The sequence below is a fragment of the Podarcis tiliguerta genome (genome assembly GCF_965153285.1).
Source record: "Podarcis tiliguerta genome assembly, chromosome: 8".
NCBI lineage: Eukaryota > Metazoa > Chordata > Lepidosauria > Squamata > Lacertidae > Podarcis > Podarcis tiliguerta.
The window spans coordinates 19,419,965-19,441,051 of record NC_139541.1 but is presented as its reverse complement, the minus strand read 5'-3'; the positions used below and the strand labels follow the sequence as shown (position 1 = coordinate 19,441,051).

At 43.5% G+C, this 21,087-nt stretch overlaps 1 protein-coding gene across 3 annotated transcripts in view; it reads left to right on the top strand.

Annotated features, from left to right (window-relative positions):
• Positions 1 to 764: 764 nt before the first annotated feature.
• Positions 765 to 21,087, top strand: part of CFAP74 (cilia and flagella associated protein 74) — a 74,969-nt gene continuing 54,646 nt past the window's right edge. For 2 of the 3 annotated variants that reach the window (XM_083453653.1, XM_083453655.1), the window contains exons 1-11: positions 808 to 938; positions 3,536 to 3,699; positions 5,908 to 6,016; positions 6,958 to 7,113; positions 8,945 to 9,043; positions 13,333 to 13,437; positions 15,634 to 15,807; positions 17,151 to 17,261; positions 17,361 to 17,463; positions 18,145 to 18,302; positions 20,491 to 20,698. In XM_083453653.1, coding sequence (XP_083309779.1) covers positions 3,561 to 3,699; positions 5,908 to 6,016; positions 6,958 to 7,113; positions 8,945 to 9,043; positions 13,333 to 13,437; positions 15,634 to 15,807; positions 17,151 to 17,261; positions 17,361 to 17,463; positions 18,145 to 18,302; positions 20,491 to 20,698 — 1,362 coding nt within the window. In that variant the 5' untranslated portion in view covers positions 808 to 938; positions 3,536 to 3,560. Of the gene's footprint in view, positions 784 to 807; positions 939 to 3,535; positions 3,700 to 5,907; positions 6,017 to 6,957; positions 7,114 to 8,944; positions 9,044 to 13,332; positions 13,438 to 15,633; positions 15,808 to 17,150; positions 17,262 to 17,360; positions 17,464 to 18,144; positions 18,303 to 20,490; positions 20,699 to 21,087 lie in introns of those variants that run through there. The other variant, XM_083453654.1, reaches the window with a different exon arrangement.

The following is a 21,087-nucleotide window of genomic DNA, read 5'->3' as shown; positions in this document are numbered from 1 at the left end:
GCCCAGCGGGGCTTGAACCCATGGCCCTGAGATTAGGAGTCTCATGCTCTACAACTGACTGAGCTATCCCTGTTCCTTTGACCTGAACTTGTAATGTTATTAACTATTATTATTATTATTATTATTATTATTATTTAAATGATGTTTCAGTTGTTAGGCTTGATTGTAATGCTATCAATGTTTTCACTGGGTGCTACATATCGTTGAGTTTTGATCGGTTCCCATTTTGCCAGTATTGAGGCAGCTGAGGTAATAAGTGTGTGTGCGCGTGCCCGCGCGTGTTTGGCTTCGGCGAGTATACGTTTGTAATTCGTGTTTTCCCAAGAAACATGATGTCTAGAAAGCGAAATGGAAAGAATTATGCCCCTGGGTTTTTAAGATTTAAAACAGAAGTGTGGGGGGGGGGCGGGGGGCACCATTAGGTCAGACGCCACTTCTCCTGCCGTCCTCTCAACAGCTTTTTAAAAAGCTGCCCTTCTGCGCAAGCTTTAAAAGGTGACAGAGCTCACCTAGCCATCCTAGGCGCTGTTGGGATGTACCATCCCCTCAACTCGAGGTAAGGGAACATCTACGCCCACCCGCCTTTGCCTCAGTACTTTACCAATGGCCAAAAAAAAGAAAAGTATTTTCCGTTACAGAACGTGTGGGAAAGCGCCATATTTCTCCCCTTTTAATAATAATAAAAAAGCAAAACTATGATCTCCCACCCCCTTTTTTATAACTTGGTTCGCTCCGTTGCCTTAGAAGCCACCCCAAACTTGACGAGCGGAAAGCACTCCGGAGGTAAGGCGGTTGTGTTCCCTTTTGCGTCCTTCCTTTGGGGCAAGTTCATTTAAAACTCGAGGCGGTTGGGTGATACCAATAGCGGGACAGGGAGAGATTGAAGGGTGGGGAAAGTTTCCATTGCGGCGCTGTTTTAGATGTAAAAGACGTCCAAAGTTTTAATACAGATTGGTTTGCTACACTTATCAGTCAATCTTAAGTCACTTGCGCTGATAACAATTTTACTCAACAGCGATAAATCCAACAGGGGATGAAGGAAAGTTGATATTCTGCAGCTGCTACATGTGTACACAATTAAAACTGTTGGAAGTTTGTACCCAGTGCTCGTCCTGCTCAGAGTAGACCCCTTGAAATGAATGGCGACGACTAGCTTAGAGACCTGGGGGTTGTATCGAACAAAAAGTCCTACTCAAGAGTAGACTCATTGCTCCTAGTGGACATAAGTTGGCCATGTTCATTAATGTCACTGTGTCTACTCTGAGTAGGACTAGCGTTGGATACAGCCCATATATTTCAGTGAGTCTAGTCGGAATAAAACTTAGTTGGCTACAACCTTGGGTTGTTTTTAAGCACCCCAGTTTTATTTCAGCAGCTTTGAGCATTTTAATAGGAAGGCGGGCTATGCTAAAACGTTTTTTTAAGTATACACTCTTGCGTCAACCTTTGATATACAGCATTGTTGTGTTTTTATTTATTACATGGCAGACCCCAAATATTGTGGACCTCCAGAAGAGTAGACAGCCTTTGTGCTAGGTTTCGCCTCTGGGTTTGGTTAAAACAGCTGGCCTTTGCTTCCAGATCAAGCCCACCAGTACTAGAATTATTGTTTTCCAAGAGTTGGGCTGGAATAGGCTATAGGGTTACCTCATTATCTTTTTCTTTATGAAAAAAAGAAAAAGAAAATTACATTTCTAGGGTGAAGAGTACACACAATATGATGAGTGGGTCTTTCTCTTCATCTCCTGTATTTGTTTTTGTGGTGATCTTGCTCCAAATGCACATTTGAAGGTATCTTTTAAGGACTCGTGTCTGAGCTGACTTTCCCCCTATGCTCCTTTTTTCCTTGTGTGTCCTGCCTTTTAGACTGTAAGCCATGAACCAGGGGCTGTCTTCCTACTGTTTTTTTGTAAATGGTTCTGGGAAGTTTTTCAGCTATGAAAAGCAAGGTATAAAATTGTTTAAATAAAGAAATGACAGATTTGAGGGGTGACATTTAGCAGGGAAATGGCCTGGGTGGGATGGCCATTGTCCCAGTCTGCACTGAGCCTCCCTTCCCTCCCACCCCTGGTCTTTAGTTTCTCTGTTTTTGAAATCAAGCCCAAGAAATATTTGTTGTGCTAGGGTGGCGGGGCGCTATAATCCACTTGCACACCCTTATGTTTTTGGTATGCGTGTGAATCCCTCCTGCAAAATACAGTCTGAAGGTGACCTACATATACCTGTTTGCTGGAAAGAAGGGGAAGTTTATGCTTTGAGAGCAAACACTTCATGTGAAGCTTCCAAGAATGTTTTTTCATGAGCTACTGACTCCAGGTTTAGATAATGAACTGATGGCTTAGATAATGATTTTTACATAATAAAAGCTTTGATTCAGATTAATTTCTTTTCTTCAGTCATAAGCCACTACAAAAAATAACGAGCATAAAAACGAAGAAGAAAGGACGAATGGTACAAAATGTTCAGCACATTGAAAAGCGACAGGTGTTCTCATACTTGTCTAATAATAATAATAATAATAATAATAATAATATATACAGAGTTTTTACCAGAATTTTTAAAAATTCTCCTAAATTTGTTAGGGAGCAGACTTCTTCTCAAGAGTTGCCAGATAAGACCTGCATTGATTCAGCTTACAGTCAAATACAGGGCTAAGAACAAAATTAATTTTGGCTGGTTTGTTTTAAAAAAAACCACACCACTTTTCATATAATTTCTAAGGAAAACATCAAGGGTTGTATCCAATGCTAATCCTACCATTGGATGATTAGGGGAAGGGCCATAGTTCATTGGTAAAGCATCTGCCTTGCATGCATAAGGTCCTGGATTCAATCCTTTGCATCTACAGGTAGGTAGGTAAAGGTAAAGGACCCCTGGATGGTTAAGTCCAGTCAAAGGTGACTATGGGATGTGGCGTTCATCTCAATTTTCAGGCTGAGGGAGCCAGTGTTTGTCCGCAGACAGCTTTCCAGGTCATGTGGCCAGCAGGACTAAACTGCTACTGGTGCACAGAGGACCACGACGAGTACTAGAGCACACAGAAACGCTGTTTGACTTCCAGCCACAGCAGTATCTATTTATCTACTTGCATCAGTATGCTTTGAACTGCTAGGTTGGCAGAAGCTGGGACAGAGCAATGAGAATTCACCCCGCTGCACGGATTCAAACTGCTGACCTTCCAATCAGCAAGCCCAAGCAGCTCAGTTCTTTAGACTACAGTGCCACCCATGTCCTTTTAGGCATCTCCAAATAGGGCTGGGGTAGAACTCTAGAGAGTCACTGCCAACCAAAGCTAGGTAGACCAATGGTCTATCACAGTTTCCTATGTACTCAAAGTAGACACACTGAAGTTAAATAGTATGACCAGCTTAGGCCTAGAGTAACTTAGTTGGATATAATTTTTTAAAATATTGGACCTATAGTATTTTGGCCGCAGAACAGGAAGACATTTATTTAGTACTATTTGTTTTAAATTACATGCTTTGTTTTGGTTGAAAACAGTTTTCGCGCTAACATTTCTTGTTTTCTTTGGCAGCTAAGCTCTGTTTGAAAGGGAAAAGATGGACCAAATAAATGACATGGAATCCACTGGCATTTCAGAAGAGAACCTCAGGCCTGAAGAGAATGAAGATAATGAAGATAATGAAGAAGATGAGATTATATCTGACCAACTTGTGCAAGAGGAGGAAAGCTGGAAAGGTTCATATATAAAATTATGGTGTATATTTTACTTCACTTGTGAGGCTTCTGAGACCAACTGGTCAAGCTGAGTGTGAGGACATGGAATATTTGTGAACATTCCAATTGCTCAGGGAAGGACACTGCAAGAATACTTGAAGTCTAGATTCAATGGAGGAAGGGAGCTGCCAGTTTGGTCAGGAATTTAGAGTTGAGCTGGAAGTGGGAGGGTGGGAATGAGTTTCAGAAAAAAATTGTGTCTCCTTAGAAGTACAATTTTCACCGTGTCCGTGCATGTGCATTGCAGTGATCTGGAAATGGCTGGAAAAGGGGACAGAATGGGGTCAGAGCAGGCTTTTGCATGGTCTGCTGTTGCATGTGATGACCCGGAAAGCAACCCCCAAGCAAATCGGGGTGTCTGTACTCACTTTTCTGGAGAATAGGGACAAATTGTGTCTCTGGTGCCAAGAAACCCAGGATTGCACAGCTCAGTTGCCTTGGCAGTGAGGAAATTTCCTCACCCCTTGCTAATTTAAACCACGGGTGTGATGCTGTGCCATTGACAGATTCCTTATATGATCCCTGAATAGTCAGGATCACTTGGGAAAGAAGAAGCCTAGGCAAAAAAAAAAAGGCAAATGCTAGAGAAAAGTGTGTTTTTCATGCTCTTCCCATAGCTCCCCTTTTTGTATTTAAATAAACAAAAGGAAACCTTTAGCACACTGCTAATTAAAAATGCACACAGGTCATAGGGGCAGGATTAGCTTTGTGGCACAGAGTGGTGAGGAAGCCAAGTATCATGAAGCCCACAAGCAAAGCAGCTGAAGGAAGCATGAAACACATAGGCAATGAGCTGAGGAAGAGGAACATCAGGGAAAGGTAGATAGATAACAAAGCGGTGGTCTGCCCCTTACCTTAGAGACATCAGTGTCCTCATAAGAGCAAACCTTCTACTCTGTCTATGAGCTATACTCTGGGTCATCAGAGCTTTGCAACTACAGCAGCTCTGACTTGAAAGGAAGGTAATTTTATTCAGCTTAATAACAATACAGGCTCAACAGCATGCATGGAGTTCTGAATGGTAGCATTGAAGTTGTCCCAACAGTTGCTGAATCTTAAAAACAAATTATCCTAGGTAAGGTCTGCCCATCAGAGAGGCAATGTTGCAGCTGTCTGAAAATAGAGATTATATGTGACTTTCCCCGTCAACACCCTGGGCTGCTGCATTCTGCATTAGGTGCAAATTCTGTATTTCCTTCAAGGTCAGCCCCACATAAAGTGTGTTACAGTAGTCCTTTCTGGTGGTTACTAAAGTGTGGATAACTGTAGCCAGCTATCCCTGTGCAGAAAAGGCTCTAGTTAATACATCACCTGACACTAGGCATAAACACCTGGGGTTCAAGTGACAGTGATAGTTCCAGGAGTACTCCCAAACTACCTACCAGGCAGCAATGCTTCTGAATACCAGTTGCTGGAAACTGCAAGAGGGGAGAGTCCTCTTGTGTTCTCCTCCTCCTTGTGGTTTTCCTACAGGCATCTAGTTGGCCATTGTGAGAGCAGGATGTTGGACCAGATGGGTTATTGGCATAATCCAGCAGTCTCTTATGTCCTCATGTCCTTCAAGGTGTGCTACCACTCTGTCCAGAACAGTCTGTCCCAACCAATCCTGGACCTGGGGAGCACAGAAGCTTCACTTTGTCTGGATTCAGCTTCAATTTATGGGTCCATATTTATGGGTTCAATTTATTTCCTGCCATTCCTTCTGAAAGGAGCCCAGGGTAGCAACCCCGTCAATTACCACCTCCAGGCACTGACTCAGGACCTTCATTGCCTCTCCTGATAGCAACGGAGCATAGATGTGGAGCTTCTGGAAATGGTGGAGACGTATGAACAGAATGCTCAAACAAATGCGTTTTCCTCTGCTGTCTGCTACAGCCTGTTATTGAACTGTAAATTCCATTTTCCCATTTGGCTATTACAGAGTTCCTTTGTGCAGCACTTAGGAAAGATGGCTTGTGACAGCTCTGTCGCCAAGGTGGAGTGCATTTGCCTGCGTTAAGTCCCTGAGTGTAAAATTGTCTTTGTATATATTTTGTGACAAGATCCCCCCCATTATACACAGTAGTAAAGCTTTTAGCTTGTCATCTGTGTGGCCTCTTGTCTTGTGTCGACTTGTCAAGGAAGGGTATCGAAGTCACAAAGAGCAAAAGTTTCCTTCCTTTCCATCAGGACCTGAACTTGAAGACGATTATGAGGAGGAGGCCCGCACAGACAGTAATGATGCTTTGGAAGGAGGTGAAGAGGAAGGAGAGAAAGGAGAGGATTTGGTTTCTATTGGGTGAGTGCTTTGGCATGAGAAGTTACTCTTTTCACTTCAGAATTCAGTACCCAGAAGAACATAATGTTCTTGCTTGGGGAACGGCCATAGCTCAGTGGTGGAGCATCTGCTTTGCATGCAGAAGGTCCCTGGTTCAATCCCTGGTATCTCCAGGCAGAACAGAGGATGCTCCCTGCCTGAAACCATGGAAAGCCACTGCCAGTCAGGGTGGATAGTACACAGCTAGATGCATCATTGGTTTGACTTGATATAAGGCAGCATCTTGTGTCCCTTGATTAGATGAAGGTCTCTTCTAGGAATGGGGAACCACTGACCCTCCAGATCTGGTTGAACTCCAACCCCCATGAACACCAGCATGTTGGAAGTTCTAATCCAACAGCTCTACAGTGGGAGTAGGGATTTTTTTCTCGCCAAAGGGCCACATTTCCTCCTGGGCAACCTTCCATAGGCCACATGCCAGTGGTGGGTGTGAGAGATGTGGGTGCACATAGACACACACCACTCTCTCATTCTCCAATTAGTATTTTCACACTTATGTTCCAGCCAGGTAAATAAGTCAGAGCTACTGAGGGGAGTGACTTGGGCAGAATGCTGAGGGCCAGATGGAGACACAGGGAGGGATGCCGTCAGCCCCCACCCTTGATCTAGGGAGGGGCACAGGAAATCCTCAACCTGATTTCATGAAGCATCCCTGTCTTCAGTGCTGGGTGACACTATACCAAACAGAAAGCCCTCAAGAAAAGCAGAAACATGACAACTTTCTTCTTGTTGTTTGTCTCCATCTTTGACACCTTGTAGGAGCAAAGAGGTGGAACAGAAATAATTCTAAGATGTTAATTAAATATATAAGTAAACTTATAAGGCCTTTAAGGCCTCTTTTTTAATGGCTTTTTGATCTTAAGATCTATGGAAATAGAAATCTATTCTCTCCCCACGCCCAGCCAACCAAGCAGGGAAGGCTCAGAACAACCGAAGACACAGAGAATAAAAAAAACTATGAACTACGCAGACAGAGTTCGTGTTCTCAACTTGCGCAGGAACCTGAACCAACTTGACAATCTAGCCAAGGAAAAGGAGATGATTATTAGGAAAACCAGGTCAGTTCTCCACCCACCCTCCCCACTACATGCACATAAGCATTTTCCGCTGTTTCCACAATGTATGGAGTAAAAGTTGTTTTTAGGGTTTAGACTGTGCTTAAAGACTTGATTTCTCATTATGCTGAAAGGGTCTGTCTGCTGCCATTATTTTAAAGAAAATGTTCTTGCTTAAAATACCCTTGGGTTCCTGGAAGTAGGAATAAGCAGGCAGGGGAGGAAATGGAGGAACTGAGTAGCATAATATAGTGTCAAGCGACTGAGGGCTGAGCTAGAAAATAGTTAGCTCTGTGTCAATGCCCTTAAGTGCAGAGGTGTGCTTTATATGCAGATTGCTAGCATTCTGGGATCCTAGCATGGTGGGTAAGGGGTCTTTAATGCTTCTCCTATGGGCATAAAAAGGCAGTAATTTCTGCTCTAATCTGTATCCATCATAATCAGTGCTGTTTCTGTTTCACTGCAGTTCACTTTCTGCCAAATATTTCAAGACTTGTCTCACTGTTCACTGTTTAACATAGACTATGGCGCTATTTACGTAACTTACATTCATTTCAATGTAAAGGAAATGTCAAAACAACGTTTTAAAAAATAGTCATTGATTATGGATCATTTGACGACTTAAAAAAATCAAGAAGGGTGTGAACAAACATGTGAATCGCATGACTGCAAACATGTGAATTGCAGCAATTTCCACCTCATTTTTTTGTTTTCATCAGAATTCTCTGGCAATCCTATTGTCTGCCCCCTGCTATGGTCTTGATTGGGATCATGGACACAAACCTGCAATTTGCATGGAGGGCTGGGGGAAAGAGCTCCCCTTGAATTAGAGGTTGTTTTGCAGCGCAAATTGTGCACTGTCCAAAAGGGTTTACGCCTCCCTACCCCTCATGCTAGAGCCTAACACAGATTGCTGCTGTCTCCCTCTTCAGAAATTTATGACATTTTATGTGGTCAAAGGCACTGGTAAGCTCTTGGCTGCAAACTCAGTTCAAATCTCTCCCTTCCCATGCACTCAGCTGCCCTAAGCAACTACCCACCTCCCCAACCCTCAACATCCATATCATTGATTTTAAATAAATACATATAAATTTCTCAACCATTGATGCTAGCTTTTGATTACCCTGCTTCTGTAATTGTGATGTTTTTACTGTTTCACTGTTGTTATTTATTTGTTTTGTTTATTTATTCAGTTTATATCCTGATCATCCTTTCAAAGAAGCCCATAAACATAAATTAATGTTTTTTTTATTATTTTTGTCACTATATGGTTTTCCCCCTGCCCCATTCCTTTCCCAGGGAAAACCTGCTCTTTGGTGCTAAATTGGAGCAAATCTCAATTGGAGAAAACATGAATGCCATTTGCTCTGATTGAGTACTGAAGAGTGGTTTTCCCCAGGTGAAAGCCTTCAGTCATCTTCATTAATTCCTGAGGTTCTACTCAGAATAAGTTGAACACTACCCTAAGTATCGCTATCTGCTTACTCAGAGCAGAGCCACTGGAATTGATGAACATCTGTTGTAAACAACTAAGTCCTATTTGAAGTACACCCATTAAAATTAATAGATTGAAGTTAGTCAATTAATTTCAGTGGGTCCACTTTGAGTAGGGCTAACATTGGATATAACCTGGTATTCTTGGGGGTTTTTTTAATTACAGTATTAAAATATACAGTATTTATAATCATTAATTTGTACACAGATGGATTTTTGACTCTTAATTCTGTGCTGAAATCTGCAGCTTAGTTGCCAGAAATGTCAAAGAAAGAGAAGGGCCTGAGATTTAGGAAGACCCCCTCCCTGCCCCCAGTGATTTGTGCCTGCTTATTTTCAGGGAGGAACTGGATGCCTGTCATTCCCATATTGACAGCCTAACAAACCAACAAAGGGTTGTAGAGAGCGAAATTGAGAGAGAGAAGGAGGCTGGGAACAGGTACGTAGCTGTACCTGCATGTCATAGATTGCTACCCTTTTCACTATTTATACACATGGCTCATTCTGAACTTTGATTACTCTCTCTGGCCTCTTGCTGTTGCTGGAAGTGTTTGATAGTCCCCATCCGCCACCTCTCCTGATTCTCTTTGTTGAATGGTTCTTAATGAGTCAGTGATTAAAATGTTTGATAAACACAAATGCAGTTATCTCTGAGGACCACAGTGTGCGGTAGGAAACATTAACCTTTTGTTGTGTGCTGGGAAGCAGATGGAGCACTTTGCCTCCTCCTTGCTGATGCCATCTCTCTGTATGTCACACACTGTTCATACCCAGTGGGTGCCTACTACTCAGCAGAGTTAGGTGCATGTTGCAGCTTTGGAAATGCTTGATCTTTTTCTTCTCCACATCCAAGGAGGAGGTAAGATTACAGTCGGGCAATTGTTCACACATGCAAGGCGCCTAATAGCAGATTACTGAACTTTCTTTGTGGCTGAACCATGCAGTGAAGAAAGAAAATGATCAAAGATCATTTGATCTTATCACACAAGACGAGGTGATTGTGGGAGGGGGGGTGCACAGGGGAATCACGCTCAAGTTAAGCCTTCTGTCTCCTCATAATGGAAATGCTTCGTTGCTCATGAATTGATATAGCATAGAGCAGACTTCCTCAAACGGCCCTCCAGATGTTTTGAGACTACAATTCCCATCATCTCTGACCACTGGTCCTGCTGGCTAGGGATCATGGGAATTGTAGGCCAAAAACATCTGGAGGGCTGAGTTTGAGGAAGCCTGGCATAGAGGGTAAGGCTGCACATACACATACATTTAAAGCACTTCGCTTCCACCAAAGAATCCTGGAAAATGTAGTTTGTTAAGGATACTGGGAATTGTAGCTATATGAGGGTAAAACTACAGCTCCCATGATTCCTTGTTGTTGTAGACCTCCTTTCATCTGAAGATCACAGGGTGGTTCACAACATAAAAATACAAAATGAGAACCCAAAATGCATAATAGAAACAAACCAATAGCCATTCCCTTATGTGTGTGTCTGTGGGCTGGGTTTTTAATGTGACTTAAATGTATGATGTGTATGACATTTCAGAAGTAAATCAGGAGGTCTCCAGTTTTATTCTGGATCTGCAGAACTTTTTCTGCCCTGAACTTACTCAAGGGCTTTAAGCAAGGCTCCCTCAGCCCCCCATCTGCAAAATAGAACTGGCTTAACCTTACAGCAGAATTGGGGAGCATGTTAGACCCGAAGTCCCCTCAGCCCCAGCCTGTGTGGCCAGTGGTTAGGATGATGGGTATTGTAGTCCAACAGCATTTGGATGATCACAGGTTTCCCATCCCTGCCTTGCAGGGCTGCTGTCAGAACTGCCACTAGATAACGTATCTGAAGCTCTCAGAACACTAGAAGTGCTATGCAAATCTTAAGTATTATTGTTAGGGGCAACCTAGGTGAAATACATAAAAGTTTATAAGACCTTATTTTAGAGCGTTTTGGGTTGTAGTTCCACTCAGAGTAGACCTATTGAAGTCAGTGGAATGAAGTTAGTCATGCTCAATAACTTCAGTTGGTCTACTGTGCATTAAAGACAACCACTAGGTACAAAGGTGAAATGAAATCAAGCAAAATGTTCCCTTTTCATGGTTTCATACCATCATTATATCAGATTGTTAAGGAGAATAGGGCAAGATGGCACTGTACTGCTACCAACCCTTTGCTCATGGGACTAATTTAAATTTGACAGTAATTTCTAATGGCTTTGTTCACTGAGGAGAAAGCAATAATAAGGCACACAAATGTGTTTAGCAGCAGGATGGGCTTCTGATTCATTAACCAAATGCAAAGTTATGATCATAATTTTGTTCTGAGATAGAATAGTATAATCCTGAAGGAATTCCAATTATTTCTTGAAACTTATGGCTCCCCCTCCTATGCTAAACAGCAGTGTGGTTATGTGAAGTCCTTGTTTGTTTTGTTCTCCTTAACCTTTTGATGACACTCTTCCTCTGTTAAAATTATGAACTGCACTTGACTTCATGTTCTGTCCATCTACTAAATTCTACAGTTAAGGATTATAAAAAGTTGCTACAGAGCAGGGATTGGAGAAACCTGTGGCTCTCTAAATGTTGATGGACTCCAGCTCCCATCAGCCACAGTCATCAGGGATAACAGGCTCCTATCTATGCTGTAGAGTTTGTACAGATGCCCGATAACTGGAGTAGTCCACACATTGTAGTGATCTCTGCAAATGTTTTCAGCTCAGAAAAAAATGCACATTTGGAGTATGCTTCATCATACAAGCAGACATCAAATCAGATTTTCCAAATGGTTATTTCAATGCTAGCCAAAGCACAAAAGGCTGACTTGCTTGTTGTTAGGCTCATACTTGTCAATTCTTTCTAGTTGGTCTCAGTTCTTCACACACTGATACTTTCTGATCTGTAGTACTTGTTTAAGAAACTAGGTGTTCAATAATGACCCAAGTGCACTCTCTCCACTTTCACTTTCCAGCAACAGCCATTCAAAGGCACACTACCTCCAGTTGTGGAGACCAGCAGGGGTCAGCAAACTTTTTCAGCAGGGGGTCGGTCCACAGTCCCTCAGACCTTGTGGGGGCCCAGACTATATTTTGGGGGAAAAAATATGAGGGAATTCCTATTCCCCACAAATAACCCAGAGATGCATTTTAAATAAAAGGACACATTCTACTCATGTAAAAACACGCTGATTCCAGGACCTTCCGTGGGCCAGATTTAGAAGGTGATTGAACTGGATCCGGCCCCTGGGCCTTAGTTTGCCTACCCATGGTGGAGACAGAACATAGCTATTGTGGCTAAAAGCATTTGGTAGTCTTGACCTCCATGAATTTGTTTATTCTTCTTTTAAAGCCATTCATAGCTAGACTGTAAACTAGAAGTTTGCAGGTACATGGGGAGGAGTATGTGACTCATCCCCAGTGATGAGTCGGCTAGCTGGAGTGAAGTCAGCAGATCTATGTGCTTAAATTTCTCCACCATGCCCAATTGGTCCTTCAGCATCGCCCGACATCCACGTGAGGGGAATCATGGGCTGCAATGTCAAACACCCAGCTGGGATGGCCTGTAAGTGACTCCTCCAACCAACAGCTCGAGTCTCCGTTTAGACCTGGTTGGCACCATTTTTCAGAGGACGAGGACGAGGCAGGCAGATGTAACCATTCTCCTTTGCTCCTCTTTCTGCCAGCTTACTCAGAGAGGGCAGATGAAAGGCAGAAGTAGCAAGAAGGAAGAACACCAGGAGCAGGGGAAAATAGCAAGGAAACAGGGGCCTCTGCAGGTGCCCAGTGATGTCTGCTACTGGTGCAAGTCCTGGACAGTTAATGTGTCCTAGTTCAGGGCCATCTTAAGCATATCCGGCACCGTGGTGCAAATATCTCTCCGGCGCCCCCCGTTTCTCAGAGTTGTCGACCTTTTTAAAGGGAGGTCTGATCGCAGCCCAGATGGGAAGTCCATGCAACAGGAGGGCCAGCAAGCAGATCAGGTGACTCGCCAACTGTCCCATCCTTGCTCGGCGCCGGGATTGCACAGGGTGCTTCCCTGCTCCGCTTGCAGACTCCACAGGGAGGCAACAGGCAGCGATGTGGCCAGAGAGGGGCGGGAGAGACACCCCCACCCCGCCCCACCCTCGCCCGTACCTCCGATTGCACCCACCAGGCGTCCAGGCAGCCCTGGCAGGAGGGGACAAAAAGGGCTTCCCTGAGCTGGACGCAGCATGCTCCAATGGGCGGCTGAGAGGAGAGGAGCGGGCTGCCCCAGAGCGGGGAAGGGAGCGTGCCCTGACACTCCTTCCTGGACACTCAGCCTATGGCGCCCTCCAAAATCTGGCGCCACTAATGTCTATGGGTAAGATGCCCCTGGCCTTGTTCACACCTGATAAACCAATCTCCTGTGTTTTAAAATATATTAGTTACAAAATGTTGTAATATGTTTTCTGTTCCTTTTTCTTTTTTTACTCGCAAACCAGTTTAAAATGGACTGTAAGGTCTGCAAAAATGCTGTCTATGGTTATTGTCATTCACATTGTGTAGATGTTTTTAAGGAGATTGAATGGGGAATGGACACTTTAGGGACACAATTGAAAGACATTCTGTTAATATAAACTGGCAGAATTCTGAAAACATAAGCCTTTACCCCTCAAGGCACCATAATTGTTTCTCTTTTTTATGTGCCAGGTTTTAACATTCATTATTTCCATTTTTCTTCTTTTCTCTTTCTCTCTCTTTTTCCCCTTAATGTAATAGTGCCGCTGTGTTCCGCCTACAGGCAATGCATCGACGTGTGTGTGTTGAACTGGGAAATGAAAAGGACCTTGAGTCAAAAATTACTGCAATGCTGAACGAAAGCCTGTAAGTTTAAAGAGCACAAAAGAGACAGAGGCAGGATTGATCATTATGGTTTTCTATTAATGCAACCTAGCAATTTAGCCCTGAGTCCAGAAAAACCTACTTAATGTTTTTTGGTTTTTTTAAAGTGGAGGAATTAATCAATAAGTATGCAAATGTGTTAAGGCCTAATGCTTGGATGGAAGGAAAATGTGAAAAGACAACCACCCTCTTAAAGAAAGTTTGAATTGCATTGTGGAAGCAGTTTTATTTATTTGTTTGTTTATTTGTTTGGTCTTGTGGCATCATGGGTAAAACTGAGATGCCTAGAAATAATTTTTCACATCATGTTGATTCTTTCCAACTGTCAGGCACTGGGTAAATCTTCTGGTCCTTCCTTCCCAACCCCCTCCGCAGCAAGAATGTGAGGGGGCAGAGTGGAAGCAGAAAGTGCCCCATCTCCTGAACCTTACGTTGTCGTTTGTGTCCTCAATGCAATCCAGAATAAACTTGCAAAAAGAAATCATGTATTTTTAAAATGCAGCTTTGATTTAGGTTACTAAATGATTCTTTGGATAATTTAAGTGTTCAACATACATATTTGTAGAAAAAGCACTAGTTATTTTCTCTTGCACCCATAAAATCAACTGCTTTGTAAATGAAACTTTGATACACAAGCTGAAGCAAATGAAAGCAACTGCTAGTATTAAAGACATTTGGAACAGGAAGGGAGCTTAATGGGGTCATCCCATGCCCCGAAAGAGGACCATTTCTATCTAAACGATTCCCAACAGATGTTTGTCTAACCTACTTCTTTCTCAAACTTTCTATGATGTTTTGATGGAGCTCTGCCAGGCTGCACTGGTTTGGCCTGCTTCTCCTTTTGCAACAGAGGGAGGAAAGTCAATCCTTCCTTTTCACACTTGAGATAGAAATTGCCTGAAAGGGGAGAAGAGGCAGTGTGGTATTCAGGTTAAGAGTGTTGGACTAGGATGAGAGAGGAGTGTTTAGGGGGCTGAATTGTCAAAATAATGGCTAGTTCAGCAATTTATGTTTCAGCTGGCATAATAGTCAGCACTGCATGCTCTTAACTGATGCCTTGCAAGGTATTTGTCTTTTGAGGGGAGAAAAACCCAATCCTTTTTATTTTTGTCTCGGAGGTCACACCACTGTTGCAGCCACATCAAAGCGAGTCCAGGATGAAGGGCTTATGGCAGAGCTTGAGCAGCTGATTAACCAGAGAGCAGCCTGACTCCTGCAGCTGAATTACATAAAAAGCTTAAGAAACGGGGGAGAAACCTTCCATGGCACTTTTTTTTAGTATTGTGATGAGTGGCATTTGCATTTTTTAAAAATATTTTTTAAAAAACGGCTGTCAAAAGTGGCCTCAGCTGGCCCAAGCTAATTCAAAGGATTGGATGAAATTGAAGGTTTTAGTATTTGGTATGCAAAGGACCACATGTGATTATTTTTAGGCGTTGCCTTTGGGTTATATTTAGCCAATGGTAGTCCTACTTAGAGTAGACCCAATGGCGCTAGGCGACATAACCAACTGCAATCTATTAGTTTTAGTAGGTCTACTCATAATAGGACTTGGTTAGATACAACCCACTAAGTCTTTAGAGACTTACTCTTGGGTAAGTGTGTATAGAATTGTAGCATAAAACATTTATCACATGATGAAACCAAAATAACCTAAGTTTTGTAATGATGAGAAACAAGGGGCAGCTATGAAAAAACGTTGTTGTATCAAGTGCTCCTGTTCAGGGTTCAAAGTAGCTAGTCATGCCTGGTCTATGGATACTCCATTCCGTACACCTGCCCACTTGATGTTTGGTTTTTAAGCCCTGAATAGCTAGTAAGCATTCTGTTGTCATTGAGCATGATGCATCCTTATTGGGCTGTTGTGTGGCTGTTTGGGAGGGGAAATTCTGGCTAATGAGCTGAAGGTGGTTTCTCTGTTCAGTAGCTGCAAAGTGAGTTTTACTTTCATGGTGTTTCTATAGTGTAATGTTTTATTTTATTTTCCACCGTCAAATATTTTTAATCTGTGACTTGGCAAGCTTTCACTTGATTTGGTGTGTTACTGTAAGCTGTGGTCAGATTGGGGGGGGAAATGCAGGATGGTTCCCATCCACAAAGTGCTAGCAAATTGCTCAGCGGTCAAGTCAGCAGACGTCCTTAATTATTGCTTGTTCTTCCTTTGTCTGTTTTTATAAGACTCGAGATGTGGAAGATTGAAATTGAGCAGGGCAATTTTTCCGAGCTCCGTAACCAGATCAAACAGGACGAGGAATATTTGGACCAGCAGAACCAAATGCAAGCAGCAGAACGCCTCCAGAACCAGAAGAACCGAACTTTGCAGCTAAACCAGAGGTGGCTGGCCATGGAGAGGTAAGTGAGGTGTGTGCTGCAGTCTTCCCCAACTTAAGGCCAGCCCCTCCAGATGCTGCTAGACTAAACTTGGAGTGGGAACCTCAAGCCTAGGGGGCAAATATGTCCCTACTTGCTTCTTTATCAAACTCTCCCCAAAGTTATATCCCTTCTTCTCAGACCACACCCTGCAGTGGCCATGCTTTGCATCCCCCTTGAGTGCTTTTGCCTGGCTGGAATGTGCCCTTAAACTCTGATAGCACCTCTTGCTTGCTTGCTTGGAAGGAGGATAGAGAGAGGTGTGTATAGAAACATGCCTACTGTATAGAGGTAAATATTACAGTCATTGCTCCACTGGCATGTGGTCCTTGGAAGGTTGCCCAGAAGGAAATGTGGCCTTCAACCTGAAAAGGTTCCCTACCCCAGGACTAAACCCTTGACCATTGGTCATGCTGGTTGGAACTGATGGAGATTTTATTCCCAACAATATGTGGAAGGTACCAGTGTAGGGGCCACTCTGGAGTTGTTTCCCGAAGTCTCCCCATCCATATTTCTCCCTGGATTTTGGAGTTCTAAATTACCTGTCCCAGTTCTCAAGTTGCAACCAATGCAATAGGAACCTTCTGTTGGTTTTTCTTTCCTAGTGTTCTTGCCTCAATATACTGCAATGTAGCTGTCCATTTCTCCAGCTCCTTCATATCTCTTCCCCTTAGCGATGCATACTTGTGTACTGATAAATCATTATAAAATATGAGATCATCCTTGAAATATGAGATGATGGAACAAAGTTTGTTTCTTGTTGTTCTAGAAGGCAGGACCCAAACTAATGCCTGCCCCTTCTTCACTTTCACATACCCGCTTTATACAGCCCACCTTTTTCCTGGTTGGACTGCCCACCTGAATGGGACCTGCTTGCTTCCAGATCACCAGCCTGACAGCAAACTCAGTTAACTTCTGAAGTTCCTGTCACTGCTGGATCCAGCTTTTTTGTGTGGTGGTTCTTGGGCAACATGTTTTTAGTGGGCGGCAGCTCCTTACTGCTGTTGATGCTGCTGCCATCCATTAACTTGCCTCTTCCTCTGAGTTTCAGTAGCAGCAGTATCCAGGGAGGGAAGGCTAATTGGGCAAAGGTTAGTGCTCCTTGCTCCTCTCTCTGCTTGTAGAGGGCAAGTAAACAGACAGCAGCAGCAATGAAGAGGAGTAGCAGGTCTAGGATTAGTAAAAGGCCCCTTCTGGATTGTGGACCTTGGCAGGTGCCCACATAAACCAACCCCTAACACCAGCCGTGGTCCTACTAACTCAATAATATAAGCCAGGCATACAATGTTATTTTGTTTTGAAATCTGTGTTTGGCTTCTCTATAGAAAAATACAGAAAGCCAGGGATGATTATGAGCACCGTCTTTCCAAAGCATTGGAAGATGCTCAGAGGAACCATGAAAAAGCAGTCAAGTTTCTGAAGAAAAGTTTGGGAAGGTTTGCCATTTGCACTTCATTAAAATTTTAAGTTTTCAATAACAACACTGGGAATGATAGATGCAGCCATGAACTTGACTGGATTTGCTCCTCCAATAGGATCCGTGACAAAGAAGCAAGCGAGGAACAGAAAAACCAGGAATATATGCAAAAGAGGATGGAAACCGTGTTGTCCCTGAAGAACAACATCTCTTACAATCGGGTATTAGCTTTATTTTGAAGTTCTTTGATTTTTCTAAGCATGCCTTGGAGTCCTTGGGTAGACCAGCTTTCCCAACTGAGGAGTCTCTTTTAGCACCCCTTGACAGGACTACACAGTGGTTAAAGTGTTGGGCTAGGATTCAGATCAGCCATGAAGCTCAGTTGATGACTTGGGGCCAGCTGCTGTGTCTTAGCCTAACCTACCTTACAAGTGTGTGCAGATTATGTGTATTGCTTCAATTGTGAAGGAAAGGAAGGATAAATATGTAATAATTACAATCTCCCTTCTAACGACCACCAGTGTTGCTATTATATGGAAGGTGGAGAGCATTTTAATAGCTGGAATGCTTGCAACCTGTTTCAAGTCCAGTGGAAGCTCACTGGCATCTTGGTTAGGTTGGAAATGGATTGCACTTTTTGAAACCAGTTTTAACTCTGTGTTGAAATCAATGTGTCTTCAGTTGGTTTCGACAGGCAGGGTGCCTCCTTGATAACAGGGGCCAGCAGGGCAAACTTCAACTCTATGGCAAAGGCCCTCTTGTCCCAAGGGTCTTCAGTTGTAGGTTGATGTCCCTCTGTCTGGCATGTTTAAATATGTAGTGCTCTGCAAATTTATCTTAAGTTTCTTTCTTGTGGAACTGTGCACAAATGAATCTAACCCCTCCCCTGCACCAATATGTAGGAAAAGCTCCGAACTCACCAGGCTCAGAACAAAGCCAACTTTCTTGATGCTCAAGAGCAAGAGCAGAAGATGAAGGAAACCATCGAGGCCCAAGGACACAATGTCACCCGGGAGGCTTTTCTCTATAAAAGACAGGTGGAGTTTGAGAAGCGGAAGAAGTGAGCTGCCACTTTTTTTTTGTGGGGGTGGGGTGGGGGGATGGTAGTACTTTTAAAAAAGGAACAGGAAACTATTTGTGTCTCTTGCAATGAAGATATGAAGTCTCAAACTTAGAGGAAACTACCAAGTGAACACTGGTTTATATAATATCTAACTCTGGAAAGGTGTGGGAGGCATTGCATCACTAAAGACAAAGATTAGATGAAGGTTTTTATGCTTTGGTTGCTGGGTCTATCGAAAAAAAAAAAGGAAGGCATTGGCATTGTGCATTAAGTCATTTATATTATTAGGTGCTGACTTTCTAGGGATTCTCTGAGTCATCTTAGGCTGCATAAAGCTACCTGTAAAAACACATAAGATTGTTACCCCAAAATTTGTTTAGCCTGACTCTCCTCTAATGAGTCCAATGTGACATACAGTATGTGATTGTTGTCCCTACTCTCATAACTTGGCTACACATACTAGACTACACCCTAACCCCAGCTGCTGATAGTAGAGGAGTTCCAGGGATTGCTTACGCACAACCAGACCCCTTACTCATGAGGTGTGTGATGACTTTGGGTCTGTAGACACATGTTGCATTGTTATTCTGCAGCCTGGGCTCAAGGACAGAGCGGTGGCTTCAAGGGTTCTTCAGCACGTGTCAACCCACAGGGCTCCTCAACAGGATCCTTGGCACTGACTGAAGGAGACCTGGCTTGACCCTCAAGGTCCTCAACCTCTTTCGTCCTCTGAGGACGCAGTGCCTGGTACCAGGGAAGAGTAAGTCACAACAGTGAAGTTTATCAAGCTGAAGTTAGATAGGCATCTGTTGGAGCTGATCTAACTATGGGCTTGATGTATCGGGCAGGGAGTTGGACTAGATGCTGTACAGCATGGGTAGGCAAACTAAGGCCCAGGGGCCAGATCTGGCCCAATCGCCGTCTAAATCCAGCCCACGGACGGTCTGGGAATTAGCGTGTTCTTAAATGAGTAGAATGTGTTCTTTTATTTAAAATGCATCTCTGGGTTATTTGTGGGGCATAGGAATTCATTTATCCCCCCCCAAAATATAGTCCAGCCCCCAACAAGGTCTGAGGGACAGTGGACCGGCCCCCTGCTGAAAAAGTTTGCTGACCCCTGCTCTACAGTGCTCCCTCATTCTCTAAAAAGTCATTTGCATGAGTCCCATTGAAGCAAAGAACTCATTTAATGTTCTTACATGGCTCCTGATGATTTCATTGGGTCTTGCCCTGCGCAGGACAAGTTGGATGGCTTGAAAAGAGGATTAGACACATTCATAGGATAGGGCTATCAATACCTACTAGCCGTGATACAGCTGGAGGCAGTGATTACTCTGAAAAGTGGTTGGCTGTAAACCACAGGAGAGGAGAGTGGTCTTGTCCTTGAATCCTGCTTGCAGGTTACCCAACATCATCTGGTTGGCCGCTGTGGGAACAGGATGTTGGATCAGATGGGCCTTTGGTCTGATCCAGCACGCTTTTCTTATCATAGAAACATAAAATTGTTGATTTGAAAGGGACCCTGAAGTTCATCTAGTCCAACCCCCACAAGGCAGGAATCTCAGCTAAAGCATCCATGACAGATGGCCATCCGATATGTTTTTAACCTTCTCCTGGATTATGCCTAATATGTCTTCTAGATTAGAAATGCTTATTTTTATGGGGAAACTTTGCATAAGTGATATACACACAACTTTTTCCCCTCTGTGTATTTTTTAAACATCATAACTAAGTAGAGGCATATAATCAATGCTCCTACAGCAGCATAGAGACTCTAAAGTGGGAGCAGGCAGGTAGCCAGATGTAAAGCTACTGCTTCTTCCACCCACAAGCCACCCCAGTAGCAAATCCTTGAAGACTTCCCTGACACCTTCTTGCTAACCATCTGGAGCTTCTGTCTCTTTCACTGGCTAGATGCAAACTGCAGAATAGTTTCTGAGCAGGTGGGGCATTGACACAAATTCTAGTAGCTAACAGGTACTAGATAACACAGGGTTACTTAGCTGGCACAAACTATACATAAGCCTTGAAAGGGAATACCTTGCCTATGCAAAGAGAATGCTTTTTTTCCTATTCTATATTCTTTTTTTCAAATTGTAATAACATTCCAGCTGTTTAGGTGAAGATGAAGCCATCTGACGGTTCATTAGGGCTCTTAGTTTGCGCATCTTTGCTTTCAATACAGGGAATTTGTGGAACAGCAGAAAGCAAGGAAAATTGAGATTGTCAGTCAGATTTTGAAAGAAGATGCTCAGATGGAGAAAGTGAAGAAGCAGTCATGCCCACAGACCCTGAAGAGCCAGGATAAGCTTTCTGACGCTGTAAAATGGCGCATGAAAACATGGCAGTACATCAAGAAAGCATGTGATGATGCAGTGCCCACTGTTCCACAGGTAAACAGAAGTGTAGCTAGCCTTTGGAACTAAGGCGGGGAAGTTTTTTCAGCGCAAGGGCCACATTCAGTTCAGGTCAACTTTCCGAGGGCCTGATGCCAGTGGTGGGCAGGGCTAGAGGTAAAAGGTGGTGGAGCAACAAATGCAATTTTTTACCTTTATACATTAATCCAGTTTCTACAGAACAAAATCACTTTTTTATCCTCCTTTCAGCCAGGCAAACATTTGAGGTGCTCAACAAGGGCCAATGAGGGCTGTGGTCTGTGGAGAGTTCTGAGGGTCAGACAGACAAACCTGGAGGGCTGCATTCACTCCCCACACCAGGCCTAAGGTTTCCCACTTCTGTCTTTAAGGGCTGATAGATCAGTGGTATGGCTGTCCTAGCTTGA